The following is a 15,658-nucleotide window of genomic DNA, read 5'->3' as shown; positions in this document are numbered from 1 at the left end:
TGGTTGAATAGTAGCGTGACTATTAGGCTTCAATTTAATGTTATACTCTCCCTCAACACATCCTAAACCTTTGAAAACGTCCTGAAATTCATCCAAAAGGGTGAATTTTTCCTGAACTTCATCAACACTGAGACCTATTTGTTCTACTTTGTTATTCAAGGTGATAAGCTCTAGGTCTAAACATGATTCTAAACCAAGGAGGGGTCGGACATTATCTCGGAGTACATAAAACTCCAAGGGTGTTGAAACCTTAGCCTCCTTTACCTTCGTGTCAAGAAGGCATTTGCCCACAGTATCTAGTTGGTTCCCTCCAAACGACTTAAGTAGCATGTTTGTTGGGTGTACCTGAGCATTCAACTCATTAGCCAGACCTAAGGAAATTACATTACATTCTGCACCTGTGTCAAGTTTAAAACTTACGGGAATGTCATTAACAAGTAGATCTGACTGAATGTTCCTTCTAGTACTACCTTGAATTTCCTCGATGTACAGACCCTCCAGCAGTTCATTGTTTCCCTTCTCCTCTACTTCCACGTGACGAACTCTTCTTTCTTCCGTGCCATTCTTCGATTTGAAGCAGCACCGAGCATAGTGATTTCTTCCATTGCAGTTGTGACACGTGGCTCCATAGGCCGGACAATTTCCCCTGTCATGAGACGCTGCACAGAATTTGCATTTCATTATTCTACGCGAGTCTTCGTTTTTAGATTTTGTTGTGTCCGCCGGTGGCTCTGTCTTCCTTACAGCGTCGATGTTACCCGTCTGAGTGGCTGGTGAGATGAAGATTTTCGAGTGTTCCTGAGATTGTTCCGTAATTCTGCATAATTTCATGGCTTTCTCGAGTGTCAAATCCGTCTCGCGTAGCAGCCGCTCTCGTAGTTTGGGATCATTTATGCCCACCACAATCTGATCTCGTATCAGAGAATCCTTAATCGCCCCGAAATCGCAGTATTCAGCTTTTCGTCTGAGATCTGTAACAAATATGTCAAACGAGCGATCTTCTTGAATGGTCATTCTGAAGACGTATCGTTCGTAGGTTGTGTTCTTACGAGGAACACAATACGTTTCAAGCGCCGTTAAAATACCTGCAACAGTCCTTTCCGTGATATTTACGGGAATGTTTGGTAGGGTTTTGAGCACCCGTCTTGCTTTGATCCCGAGAATACTTTGGATAGTTGCTATCTGTATGGCATCGTCCTTTTCGTGAAGGCCACTCGATATCCGATACAATTCCCACGCTTCCTTCCATTCCTTCCACACGTCTGCGAGATTGAGACTATCAATATCCAATTCTGAGGGAGGTTTGATACGTTCCATGTCGGAGTTGGGAGTCAGAGAGGTTTCTTTTAAAGAGATCCTGGTACCATGTTATGAGTACGAGAAAATACACATCCACAAGCTTCAACTTCAAGAGCTTTTATTGCAGTACTTTTACTCCACACGTGATCCTTAAGATCACATTACAATACCTTGCACAGGACAACCAACTTATCATAACATATGCGGAATTTGAGACAACTTTCAGCCTTGCCTCTAAGATGTGATATCGTTGGATATAATGTGAGTAACGATTGGAGAGAATTAAGAGCATTTTTTTATATCTAGTATTCAGTCGTGTTATCCGGTTGTGATTGAATGAGTCAAGTAGTCAGCAACAATGTTGCACTATTCTTCAGTAGTTTCGACAAACACACAGAAAAACAAAAGCTTGGTTGGCAAGTGTTTTTATACAGATGGGCATAGAGAAGAATTTTTGTTTCTACTTTCTGGTCATAAATGTATACAGAGGTAAAACAACGGACGCGTTTCATCCATGTGGCGAGTTGAGAAACGGCTGATGTTTACATTTACGTCGGTGCGCGATTTTTTCAGTTTTTTTATTGCAGTGGACTTTATTCGTAATATTTAAGGCAAATTCTGTTTTAGGTCACGTAAAAAGGGAGCATTTACACTTTCTAGCTTAAAAATAACGGTAGTTTGGAAGTGTAGCATGATATGAGAGACAGGGTATTAATTTCACTGATTTCAAGTTGTTTCCCTGGGAACGGCTCTTTCATCTCGCTTCGGAACGGCTCAATATAAACTCGAAAATTTCACCTGAAACGAATCATTTGATGACTTAATGCTAATATAGGGAGCTCTCAAGTTTAAAGCTAGTTATTTACGAGTATTAAAGCATGAAATGAAACCAGAGACCTTGGCTTTTATCTAAAAGCTTCCGTGAACTGTATTGACACGTGCAAAGTTACAGGAGGAACATGAAGTGCTGAAATGGCGAATTGTGTCAAAGTGCATTCCACACATCTCGACCTAGCGCGCTCGCTTTTCACGGGCCAAACTAAATATTTGAACATGATAAATAAGAAAAATTACCCGTTCAAAAAAGTTATTTCATTACCAGTATATTCGTATACCCCCGATGATATGGTCATCTGAAATATGGCTAAAATCACTCTATCTAAGAAATAGCAAACATTGTATTCTTTACGTTGCTAACTTCAAATGAAAGAATGTTCAGGTCGAGATAAAATATAGTTTGGAAGCAAGCAAAAGGGATGTAAAAACGATTGTGAAAAGTGTCAACTCGAGAAAACGTTGCCTTGTCTTGAACGAGAGTTTTGAAAATGTACTAATTTGCATAATTTCAATCACGTTGAGGCCGATTTCGAACTTTCCTAATTTTTGCCGAAAAAAAAATTCGCTGGAACTTTTGAATGTTATTTTTGAAAATAGTTCACCAAAAGGGTCTTTTGGGGCAAATAAAAAAAAATTCGAATTTTCGCTTCTGTCGCCGGATTCTCGAAAGTTACTGACAACGGCTCTTAATATTATTTAATTAGTTTTTAGTTTTGTTTTGGTTATTATTATTATTATTATTATTATGGTCGGTACACACATGCGTAAGAGGCTCCAGGACATCTTTCCACAGAATTCCACAAGGGGATTTCATCGATGACTGTCGCCTAAACGCTGGCCAAGCGTGTGTCCGTTGATTTTCTGTGAATTGTTTTTTTTTTTCTTTTTTTTTTTTTTTTTGGGAACCGGAGCTTTTAACTTGTAAATAGTTTGGAATATGTTGATTAAGATGTTGTTTTTTATTATTTTCATTATTATTATGACATTTGTATTTTTTTTTGAAAAGTTTGTGCTTGAAAATTAGTCTCGAAATCGGAATGAATTGTAAATAGGTTTTAATAGTTCTTTTCTCAACTTTTAACTTGTAAATAACAATTTCAGCTGCTTGCTATATGTTAGATTATATTATTATGGCAGTAAAAAACTTTTGGATGCCCAGATATCCTAAACAATGATTGGGCGGCCAGCCGTAGCCAATCAATGCAACGACCAAAGTCCTTACAATTAAAATCCCAACTCCTAATCATAAAGATCCTAGTAATTAAATTCTAAAACTATTTACTATCCATAAAATCTTCAATCTAAAAACTCAAACTTCTGTTCCTCACAATGGAAACACTTTTTAAAAAAATGTATAATAAAACGCCTAATGTCCAGTATTTCAAAAGCTTAAAGCGCCTCGCAATATTGAGTGAGCTTGTGATGACATAAACCAAACCAGCACTTTAAAAAGAAGTTAAAAATAGGCCCAACTTTTAAGAAAGCTCTACCGGCCTAATTACCTGGATTTTTCAAGGGCACGCCATTCCTAATCGATCGATTATGAACAGCAATATATCGCCTGTATAAGAGTTAACACGGGCAAGCTCGATGCGTCACGCTTTTGCTACGTTTGATTGAGCTTCTCAAACAGTGAGTAGGTTTTATTGATATCGGTGTAAACACAGCAACGCATTTATGGCTCACCAACCACCATTGAATTTTCTTGCTACTTAGACCTCAGCTAATTAGGACATTGAAATGAAAAATTCGACAACTAAGCAATGTGAGCTGCCGGATCCGTGAAGCAGTTATGGATCAGTTGGAAACCTTGAAAAGATGACAGACCCTGAGAAAAGGCAAAGCAGAGGGAAAAACACAAACAATATTGATTGCGTCCATTTATCAGTTTTAAGGGATCGTACCGTTTCATTATTTTAAACAGTTAGATCCATTTTTCAGCATCCTATTCTTCTTTCCTATCAAAGGAAATAAAATTGAGGAAATGAGTCAGGAACTTAAAAGGAACATTGTCCTTCGCGGTGGACATTATATTTGAAAAACATGATAACGTAGCGTCTCATTCAATCCTTCCCCTACTTTTTCTTTTTTAACCTTTTCAGTCTTGAATCATTATCCGTTAAAATTCCCTATGGTGCGCCTTTAAAAAATCGAGGAAAGCCTCCTCCAATAAGAAAGAACTGCTACCATCTCCACCGCTTTAGTGACCGCAACAAGAATCCCCTGAAAAAATACGATGAACAAATAAACAAGCTAAGTAAATTCACGGAAGTTGAACTGAGTTATATCCAGTCTCTTGAGTCTATAGTGAATCCGGCCTTACAGAGTAAATGAGAATAGTCAGAGTAATATCGTTTGTGTTACTGGCCATCCTCTTGTTTTATTCTTAAAGGTAAATAGAACGTTTTTTATATATTTCATAGAGATCGTAATATCAGCTATAGCTGTACAACGTTCGTTTTCTTTCTCCCTCTCACCTTATAGAGTGTTTTCACATGAAGTCGCAGCGGCCATGTTGGTGTTCCAAACCAAAGAAATGGTGGCCATGATGGTGTCCCAAACTTAACCTCTGGGAATTGAACTCTATTTTTATGCAAATACTTTCTATTGTTTCAGTAAACCAATATGGCCGGTAGTCACGTGAATGAAAACGCTCTATACATGGATTTTAAAAAGAGACGCTATAGTCTTTTTTTAACTAAATTAATATGTTGAAATTAAATTAAATGAATTTTATATCTATTACCTTCTCCCCCACCCCGTACAGCTGAGCCCGTATTCCCTTCTTTTCCAGTTTTGTCATAGCAATTTGGAGCTTTATTAGGAGCATAGCTTCCTGGTGTTCCGCCATGGCCTCCATTACCACTCGGATAACCGGGAAACTGATCGGTTATGGCAGGAACCGTGAGCGTAGAGTCGATATCCCCTTGAAATCAGAAACAAGGCACATTATAAAGTGCTATTTACTGTTACAGTAGATACGCAGACGGCACTTTCAGTAATGACGGTAAGTAACATACCAAACATGAGAAATAATTATTGGTCACTTGAGAAGCAATATCAAACACTCAAAACCGTGTTTCATCAGATATCCAAACACTGAGAAGATAGTAGGTTGAGAAAACGAGGCGCAGCCGAGCTTTTTTAAACGACTTCGGAGTGTTTAGACATCTGATGAAACACGCTTTCGACTGTTTGATATGGCTTCTCAAATGATCAATAATTCTTGAAGAAATTGAAGGCAGACTTAAATTGGCAAAATTTTATGATAACAAGAAGCTGTTTCCAGCTTATACTCGGGCCATATTTGACTGTGTGGTGCGTAAAGCCTACAATCTTTTAACAGTGATAACCTCCAGCATCGCCAATTCCCCCAAATAGATAGCCTGCGAGCAAGCTCTCTTGGGGGTGGATCCTCTTTCCCCCTCCCGCCCCCCACCCCCAAGAGAGCTTGCTCGCAGGCTACCAAATAGATAGATACAGAAATATAGTGAGGCAATAGTAACCACTAGATAGAATTGCATTTCTTGCAGTCAGAATGAAACACAGGGGAAAACGACATTTGTCATACGAATGCTTTTTATAATCCACGGGCTTTAATCCTTACGTTTTCACCTTTTGTTTAGAGACAGAAACCATTTGTACGGTCCTAATATGTATGTGACGCCGGGGCAATGACGGATCGTAATTTTCGGTATGATCTAGACCCGGGGGGTACTCCCTTATGTTACCTTAACGGGGACGTGCGGCCCGATAGGGTATGGCTTTCAGGGTTTTTTGTCTTGAACGGGGTATCTATTTCATCACTTTTCATCACATCCCTACATGATCTAATGGCTTAAACAGATTGTGATTGCCAATGCATTAAAATACAGTAAGAAATTAGTGTATTCTTATTTCATTATAGTCTTAAACAGGGTGTGATTTTGGGTTAAATATCTTCGAAAGGGCCTCAAAATTTTGAATTCTGTCTTAAATGGGATAGGGAAATCGGAGAATTGTGTCTTAAACAAGGTCAGGGTTTGAACGCCCACGCTGCACCGCCCTACCCAAGCATCTGTTGAGTACCTCCCCCCCCCCCCCCCCCCATGGGATCTAGAGTAACGTTACGCATCACGCGTATGTTTATATCCTTGTACGTTTTTCAATGTTTCGTAGTTTATTTTTTTAAATGAAATTCAGGGGAAAGCATTTGTTATTCACCTTTCATTTGAAGACAGAAACCGTTTCTACATTGATTGTTTTTCTGTAGTAAACGTGAGACATCTTTTATCTATCTTGCGCATGCATAGCCCGCGATGTCATAGACTGATTTAATTGCCAAATTTTCGGTTAAACAAAACTAACCTTGAGGCACTCAGGTTAGCCTAAAAAACACTCCGGTTAGCCTAAAGAACACTCCAGTTAGCCTAAATAACACTTAGATTAGCTTAAATAGCTTCCCGGTTAGCTTAACGGCTAGCAGTTTATGTTGGGGTTGTTCATGCCTCGCATGCCTCGCATGTCTGGCTCGCATATTGTAAACACTCCTCACGGCCCAAAAACAAATGACGCGACCGAGAATTTAAAGAATTTGATAACACGACAGAAAACGTAACTCGTACCAGCCGAGTACAAAAAACGAGACCGAGAACAATAACTCGTCGCCCGAAGTCTTATCTCTCGGCCCATCGCGACCCCAAAGAGAAACAAGATGCCCTTAATCGGCATTACACGGAATGCTTAATGTAGCCCCATTTATTCCCTATGATATGTTTCGCAGATATTTAAAAACTATCCTCCCTTCTAATAAGAATAAATGTAGAGATACAGCTTTTTCGCTTATTTTATAGTCAACTGTATTCTCCCTTCGCAATTGAAATAATTGAATGGTTTTATTCAGAGAGACTACGTGATTTTTATCGTTGCGTTACCGACTGGGAATCATACCGGGAATAACTCTGCAATAACGTCATGACCCCGCTGAACTGGTCTAGCTTCCTTGGCTTTGAATTTTTCGATCTGTTGGTAAAAGCGTAGTTTCTTCGCTGTGAACTCTCCCAATTTCCACCGTTTCAACTTTCGAGTACTACCTAGATCTGTTATGATTTCGATTTACCGCTCGAAAAACGTTTGTTTTCTTTCTGAAAACGGCAGATCCGGAGTCGTAAATTCAGACATGTGGCCGCCATTGAACGAAAACATTTTTTCCAAATGATGATTTGCTTTGACGTTACACAAGTAGAGATGAGTGGGTCCCCTCCCTCGTGATAAACGTGCGGACAATGGAGTTTGATTGGGCCGCTTTTGTTCAAGACAATCAAAACAATAGATCCCTTCTGGGAGAGGGAAGAATTTAATCTAGTTTTAATGAATAAATCAAATGATGATTTGACGTCACACAGGAAGTGATGAGTGGGTCCCCTCTCTCGTGATATGTGCGTGAAAAATAGATTTTGATTGGGCCGCTTCTGTTGAAGACAATCAGAACAATATATCCTTACTAGGGGAGGACAGAGTTTAATGCATAAATTAATGTGCACATTTGTGACTACGATGAAGAAAAAAAAGATACCCGACCGAAACCTAGACACGTCATGCCCTGCGGGCATTCCGTGTAAAAAGAATTTGATAATGCTACCGAAACCTTAACTCGGTCCGCCTTACGGCCCGAGTAATTAGGAACACATATCCAAATCACGGCAACAGTAGTCGTTTTCTCTTGATGGATTATTAATTAGTTTGAGAAACGGATATCAAAAATAGGATTTATAGAGAATGAAAAAGCGGTTGGCACACTCCTACAAAACTTCTGAGAAATATCCTTCAAACTGAAATGGACTTTTATCCTTTTTGGAAAAGACTTTTAACAAAATCCTGTTTTTGTATAATTCATTTTTTTAATACCAAAAATTTTAAGAAAGTAAAAAGTAAAAAAAGAAAAGGAAGAAAAGTTGAACACGTTCCAGTTTGTACATGGCCAGCTTGCGAGGATTATTCTCACTCCGCGTTTGTCTGAAGTAATTATGATACTCTTGTGGTAATATCAAGCTGAATGGCCTGTCCATTGCTGTTGTTAATCATTAAACTGTTTAGGGTCAATTTAGTGATCCGCGAAAACAGATCACTTTCTCACTAAGGTCATGCAACAACGTTGTTCAAATACATGGCCGTGATATCAAACCTTAACTAATCGTTACAGTAGATATATGTAATGTACGGGGTCTTGGAAAAACATGTTATGCCAAAAATATTCTACTTATAGAAGACCGAAAAACTACTTTAAACTAAAGAAACGTATTCATTGAATGAGAAATAATTGAAAATATAAATTCCAGGCATTGGCGAGTTAAATAAAAACGCAATTTGAATAAGTGGTCATGCTGCATATATTATCAGTGTTCGGATAACTGATGAAACACAGCTTCTCGTCTCACGCTTGTTGGATATGAGATGATTATAGCCAACCCAGCGCTACGCCCTTGAAGGCTTCGTTGGCTGTATATCATCTCATATGATCAGCCGTTCCCAGGTTGTATAGAGCTGTAAAGAAGGCCTCTTTGTTGCCAGTTGTTATTTTCGTTTTTTTGTTACATGATAATCCGCAATCCCCTATTTTACAAAACGAACACTGACCTTGATTATCAGCCTTTTTAAAAGACGTTAGGAATCTGCTGGAACACGTTCTGAAAACAAACAACGGAAGGGGGAGGTTAAGAGAGGATCTGATTCCCTTGTATTGAAGCAAAATACTTTGATGTCACTCGATTGCTCTTCAGATTTTTTACTCATTTTGTTCTAAACATAATTTGGCTTTTGGGGCCAGAAACTGATCAGTTATGGCAGGAAGCGTGAGAGTAAAGTAGATGGCGTCTTCAAAACAGAGACAAATCACATTACAAAGTATTATTTACTGCTATAGATAAAGAAACGCAGACGGCACTTTCAGTAATGACTATAAACGGATATACAAAAAAAAAGTATTGTTCTAGAGCAAGGTCAGCCTGCGGTTGGCACATCTCCACCGAAATTTTGAGAATGGACTTTCAAGTCTTTTTTTAAAAAAGACATTTAATAAAATCCAATTTTTTATAGAATTTAACTATTACTGTTCAATAGCCAAACTCATAAATAAGTAAATAGTGAAAAAAAAAGTATGAAAAGTTGAACGCGTTCCAGTTCGTACATCGGCAGCTTGCGAGAATAATTGACAGTTCCTGTTTGTCTGATTAGTAAATGATACCCTAGTAATAAGATCGAGCTGAATGGCCTGTCCATTGCTGAAGTTAATTCAATGACCCGCGAAAACAGATCACTTTCTCAGTAAGGGCAACAACGTTGTTTAACTATATGCGGTGATTGCAAACCTTAGCTAATCCTTACAGTAATGTACGGAGGCTTGAAAAAGAAATTAAAATGTTATTCCAAAAATATTCTAGTTACAGACGACAGAAAAACTACTTTAAACTAAAGAAACTTGTTCATTGAATGAGAAATTGAAAATATAAATTCCACGAAGTGGCTAATAAAATAAACACGCAATTTAAATAAGTGATCATGCTGCATATATTAGTCATTCAACTATTCAACACATTATAACACAGCCCGAATATGGTCATGGCGTACTCAATATTCGTCGTCCGTACACAATAGCTATGCTGCGATATAGGCAAATTCGTGTGTGGAGGAGAAAAATAACAGAGCGCTTTAAACAAGTAATGACCTCGGAAGATTGTCTCCAGATTTACTGAATAAAACTGTGCTAAAACATTAACCCAGTTGACTGAGTATCAGGCGATATACCGTGCGATAATTGTCAATGATCAGCCGTTTCCAGGTTGCAGCCGTCTGTCACACGGTGTCCTCGATAATAAAGGATAATTCCGTGGTGATAGTACTCAGTAGTCTAACAGATTACTTTTTAATACCAGACATTAGCAACTTGTTCAGTCACGTTATCAATTCCAAGTGCCAATCATAAATAATAGTAGTGCATCTTATGTTGATAAAATAAGAGCTCTGTAGAATTGTTGTCAGTTGTTATGTTCGTTTTTGTTATATGATAAGCCGCAATCCCCTATCCCCTACTTTACTAAGTAGCCCCCGACCTTGATTATCAGCCTTGTTTGGCAGACGTTAGGAATCTGCTGGAACACGCTCTGGAAACAAACAAAGGAAGAAAGCTGATACTCCCTTGTAGTGAAGCAAAATACTTTGGTGTCACTCAATTGAAACATATATAATTTGGCTTTGTGATCAGAAACTAATTACGGTAGGAACCGTGAGAGTAGAGTAGATGTAACCTCTTCAAAACAGAGACAAAGCACATTATAAAGCGCCTTTTACTGCTACATAGATACACAAACGGCCCTTTAATAATGACTGTAAACGGATATCAAAAATCACGTTTTGTTCTAATACTGGGTCAGTGAATAAAAGAACCGATTGGCACATCTCCACCAAAATTCCGAGTAATACCCTTGAAACTCAAATGGACTTTCAAGTCCTTTCTAAAAGACATTTTACAAAATCTCTTTTTTATATAAAATATAACTATTACTTTAATACCAAAAATTTTAAATAAGTGAATTGTGAAAAAAAAAGAGTATGAAAAGTTGAACGCATTCCACGTATATCGGCAGCTTGCGAGGATAATTAGCACTTCCTGTTTGTCTGAGGTAAATGATCAGGCTCTTGTAATAAGATCGAGCATGCGTACATGCTTATACCTTAAAAGATCTTGTCTCCCGTTTAAGCAATAAGGACAGTCAGCTTACTTGAACTGAAGACGACGACTACAGCATGGATGCAAAAATCAAATCACACACCAAATGTAGCGACAAATACAGCAAAGGTTCGCTAGTGGCTCTTGTGATATCAATATTGCTCGCTATCTTGTTGTTTGTGAGAATCGAGCTCGTACACAGAAAGTCAGAAGCGACAGTAGCCCAGCTTGCATTTCGTATTCAGCGAATTGAGGAAGAAATGCAGGATAAGACACAGAACAGGATCGTGGAAATTCTACAATCAAATGTGATGCCGGCGGGTGAGGAGAAAAGAGCAATGGATTTTTTGAACTCGGGTAAGTTATTGAATACTTTACTTGATGTTTTGAAAGCGCTGCACATGAAGATGAAGAGCCGCAAACACAACGCATGGCTTACTCCATAGTTATTAGATCCTAATGAATAGGAAATGTGCCTTCTCTTACACTGAGTTGTATGATTTGGGGCCAAATTGGCCGGTAGATCCAGACTCCACACAGTCCACAAATATGACACTGGATCTATGAATGCGTACCCTTCGACGATTTTTTATCCACATCTAGACGAGGGGGGGACTTTGTCACCAAACTTAAGGGGGAGGGAGGGGGGAACCCGTAGAGAGGTTAGACAAGGCCAAGAAAACATGTAGGATCAGCCATGTTATGATAGCAAGAGATTTTACTGTTTTGCACTGAATTTCCTTTCAACACAGTCTGGCAGTTAACTCTTCTCACCCTTGAAATTCCGAGCTTAATTTTACCGCTAATAACCTCAAGTGTAATTTAAATGTAAGTCAAATATGTTAACACTCTGCGTGACCATAATATCTTGTCAGTACAGTGTTTCTTATATGTTTTAGAAATTTCTTCTCATTTATTGACAAAAATTACCTTTCTTATAGTATCGTTCATGTTGTTAGGCCATATCTGGGTTTTACTATTGGTTTTAATTACTTTTTGGTGAATTTCGGAGGCTTTCTGAAATTTTGGGCTGGATTTGGGTCTTCCAATCACTTCAGATTTTTTTATTCAGTCACGTTTTCTACTCTACCTTTCCCCTCGTCTGAGACCTCGCCTTAATCTTGTTACTGGCCCGCTGATGCCTTGCTATCGGTGTCACTCCTTTTTCTTCCGGGTCGCATTTATGCGAGCTGGTCCTTTGAAGGAAGTGGCTACCTGACACCCTCTTATATTGAAACAAACAATAGACCTTTTTCATAAATGGCAGCCGATAAATTATTCTGTTATTTTCATGGAAATTAGCCTTACTAGCCTCGCTAGCATGTGCAAAATTCTATAGAATTTTTACTCTAAAATGAGGTTGGTAAGGCTAATTAACATATTTTTAAAAGAATAATAAATCGGCCGCCATTTATGAAAAAGGTCTATATAAACAAATTAAAATAATAAAAAATAGTGGCATTTTTTCACGCAATTGATAGGTTAGAAGTTAATAGCGAGTAAAGAACTGATTATAATTATGCCAAAATTATATCTAATTTTACCGCTATAATTCAATTCCGAGTTTTCAAACATGCAATACACCCTTATCACTTGGCGGCCATGCTGAGTCTCAGGAGAATAAAAAGCTTTGTTTTTGCACGGCAAGCCTCGCGCTAAATTCGTTTCTGTTTAAGGCTTGCCGTGCAAAAACAAAGCTTTCTATTTTTCCCCGAGACTCAACATGGCTGCCGAGTGATAAGAGTGTCCGTAAAGGATTTAAATTTCAATAGCTTTAGCAGTTTTCTTGCACTTACAGATTCCGCTCAAACAACCTTGGAGAAAATTTCAGACGTTCACTACCGACAAAGAAGGAACGCAGCTCAGTCAACAAGCCTGTTATCCTTACAGCAAATCCGCAATGAAATTGACAAGAAATTAACTCATGCCTGCAGAACCACGGATAAGGTCTGTCAAACAGGTCCACCGGGTCCCCCAGGGGATCCTGGTGCTCTAGGATATCCAGGCTACAAGGGAGAAAAACTGGCCCTCGAGGGCCTTTGGGTCGTACAGGGCTTCAGGGTTTGAGAGGAAAGCAAGGACCTAGCGGGCCACAGGGGATCACAGGCGAGAAAGGTGAAAAAGGTTCCACTGGCTCTTCAGGACAGAAAGGAGATGTTGGACCGATGGGCCAACCAGGTATCAAAGGGTCGATGGGCTTAAAAGGAAACAAAGGAAGAATGGGCGCTATTGGCATTCAGGGTCCAAAAGGAGAATGTGTTATGACTCCAAAGATAGTTGTATTTCCACAGTCCTTGGATGTCTTCATGAACAAACAGGCGACATTTTACTGTTGGGTGCAGGGTGTAACGTCTACTACGATAAGTTGGAGGAAGCTTGGAGGTTCCGCTAGCATTGACACTTTTACACAGAATGGATATGGTGTCCTTCGTATCAGCGGGGTAACAAGATCGCATATTGGACTGTTTATGTGCACTGCATCCACCAGTCATGGAATTCTTAATGCTGTGAGCAGTTTAGGATTAAAAGGTTTGGAAAATGTAATACTCAGTGGTAATAAAATACTCAACAACCATTTAAGGCGTCTTTTAATTTTTCCTATTTAATGACGAAAGACTTTCAAATTTTTATATAGGTTACGAAGAAAAACCAGATACTATTTAGCGCTCCTGATTGGTTCTTTTTTTTGTTGTTGTATTGAGATTTCTGTCACCTGATCAGAACGGATAACTACTGATCAAGTCAACTGGATGAAACCATACAGTAGCTCGTCTTTCTTTTTCAAGCAATGGTGACTCTTACTGAATAGCTCTATGTTAAATGTGGGAAGAAGGGAGGTTAACATTTTTCTTTTCCTTTACAGAGCCACCGATGTTTACGTCAAAGCCCAGCTCAGTTATTCAAGTAAGGAGAGGATCCACTGTTAACCTTTGCTGTGAGGCTAAAGGTTCTCCCCCTCCCGAGATAGAGTGGTCACGAGCTCAAGGATCTCCAAACGCAATAGTGTTGTTTCAGGAAAACGGATGCCTCACAATAAATACGGCTGGAGAAAAAGGATTTGGAAGTTATATTTGCCGCGCCAGAAACAGCTACGGAGTAACACAAACAACAACTACATTGATTGTCATGGGTCAGTAATGCTTTATTTTTTATGTCTTGTCAGTCCATGGTTTCTCGTTAACACATTTTCCTGATAAAATAAGACCATGTATAGCATTGGAGCCAATTTGTTTTTATGCCCCACTTGAATGATTCCGTCTTGCAAAGTATATTCTCTAATTGAAAAATATATTCGCAACCGGCAAAAAAGAAAGAAGCAGGGCCAAGTCAACTAGTCTAGGAGTTACATTCTATAGAAAAAAAAAATAATTTTTTTTTTTTTTTTGCACGCTCTTTACTTTGGCCTGCCTTATGTAACTCAGCGATATAGGAGGAAACAGTCGAAAGATTGTAAAGAAATGATTAAATTTTGTTGCTCGTTCACAAAGCCGTCGTCCAACTCCAAGGCGACGGGCTTTGTAAATTCTTCGCTTCCTGTTCTCTTTCAAGATAGTTAGAAAAATGAACAAATAAATACCCAAAGCACAAAAAATTTCAAGTTAGCATTTTAAAAGTTCTTTTCGTGCGTTATATTTGATGATTGCTAAGCTGTGACGTCGAGGTCTGTACGTCATACCTTTCATCTTTTACAATAGTGTACGTAGTCCCCAAATAACGCGTTTTACTTAAGGCATGATTTAATTTCCAGATCTTTTCGAGTTTACCTCTATTCAGACTGGCCGGGCCTTGTTTGCGTCTCCTGGCTTTAGGCCAGTTGGGCTACGTTGATGAGACTTTACAAGGAAATACTATGTCGCATTTATACCTCTTACTAATCGAGCTCAAGGTCTTTACCATAAGTTAAGGAATTAGCGGGCCGTACAGTGAAATACGGTCCGCTAAATTGGCCAATCACACCGCGCTTACTAACTGAAAGATAAAATAAAGCTCAATATTAGATGAAGTTAGTAGAATTTATAATAATGTATATTAGTCTAACATTTGATGTATTGCTTACTTGATCATGAAAAGCTTCATGCGGGAATTTGTTTAGTAAAATACTCTCGTTGCAATGGAAAAATCAACCAACATGACCAATAAATTCTTATATCAAATTGTTGCCAAATAAATTTCAAGTAAAGTGACCTTCTTTGGTGACGTTTGCTTTCATATTATTTGCACGGATATTAATGTCTACTTTTATTTCTAGAATCTTGTCAAGCTTTGGCTTCAGAACGTGGACTATGGGAACCGTATAAACTAACAATAAACTCCCAAGAATTTGAGGTAAGCCACATGTAATTATAACTTCAAAATGCATTAACAATTCATAAGTCCGTTGACCTATGAAATGGTCGATACAACATCAAGTGCAGTGGCTTCAGAACCCGATTAAACGTTCTCGTCATTAGTATGCGCTGTTTTTCTCGTATGCTGATTTCCAACGTTCACAAAAGCATCATTGTTATGAACTCTCTCGACACACGCTTTTCCAGGAATGTTTTTAAGCCGTTCAAAATACTCGCAGCACGTGTTTTATTGGGTCTAAAACTTTACACTCGGCTGCGCCTCGTGGTTTTAAATCCCGATAAGACACTGCTACTCGTGTTTTAAATATTACATAAATTTCACTTGTGTATACGAATTCAGCCTGCAATTGTAAGCTGCTCATGCTGAGACGCTAGTATCTTAAAGGGCTGTTCTCGTAAAAAATGGATGATAAGTCGTTCATGGTATATTAAATCTATTGGCAAACGGGCCACAACCAGAACTGAATAT

The 15,658-nt window shown here is 38.7% G+C and overlaps 1 protein-coding gene across 3 annotated transcripts in view; it reads left to right on the top strand.

The window, feature by feature from the left end:
- Positions 1-15,658, top strand: part of LOC146450292 (neuronal cell adhesion molecule-like) — a 145,964-nt gene that overhangs the window by 117,044 nt on the left and 13,262 nt on the right. Inside the window, exons 1-4 of one of the 3 annotated variants that reach the window (XM_085100442.1) lie at positions 10,836-11,197; positions 12,639-13,369; positions 13,704-13,970; positions 15,090-15,166. The exons of the other annotated variants lie outside the window; for them this stretch is intronic. Of the exons in view, the coding sequence (XP_084956568.1) occupies positions 13,006-13,369; positions 13,704-13,970; positions 15,090-15,166 (708 nt within the window). The 5' untranslated portion in view covers positions 10,836-11,197; positions 12,639-13,005. Of the gene's footprint in view, positions 1-10,835; positions 11,198-12,638; positions 13,370-13,703; positions 13,971-15,089; positions 15,167-15,658 lie in introns of those variants that run through there. 3 annotated transcript variants of the gene reach the window in all.

This window comes from Pavona decussata, unplaced genomic scaffold (genome assembly GCF_977016875.1).
Source record: "Pavona decussata unplaced genomic scaffold, jaPavDecu1.1 SCAFFOLD_468, whole genome shotgun sequence".
NCBI lineage: Eukaryota > Metazoa > Cnidaria > Anthozoa > Scleractinia > Agariciidae > Pavona > Pavona decussata.
This window is presented reverse-complemented; position numbering and strand designations above follow the sequence as displayed.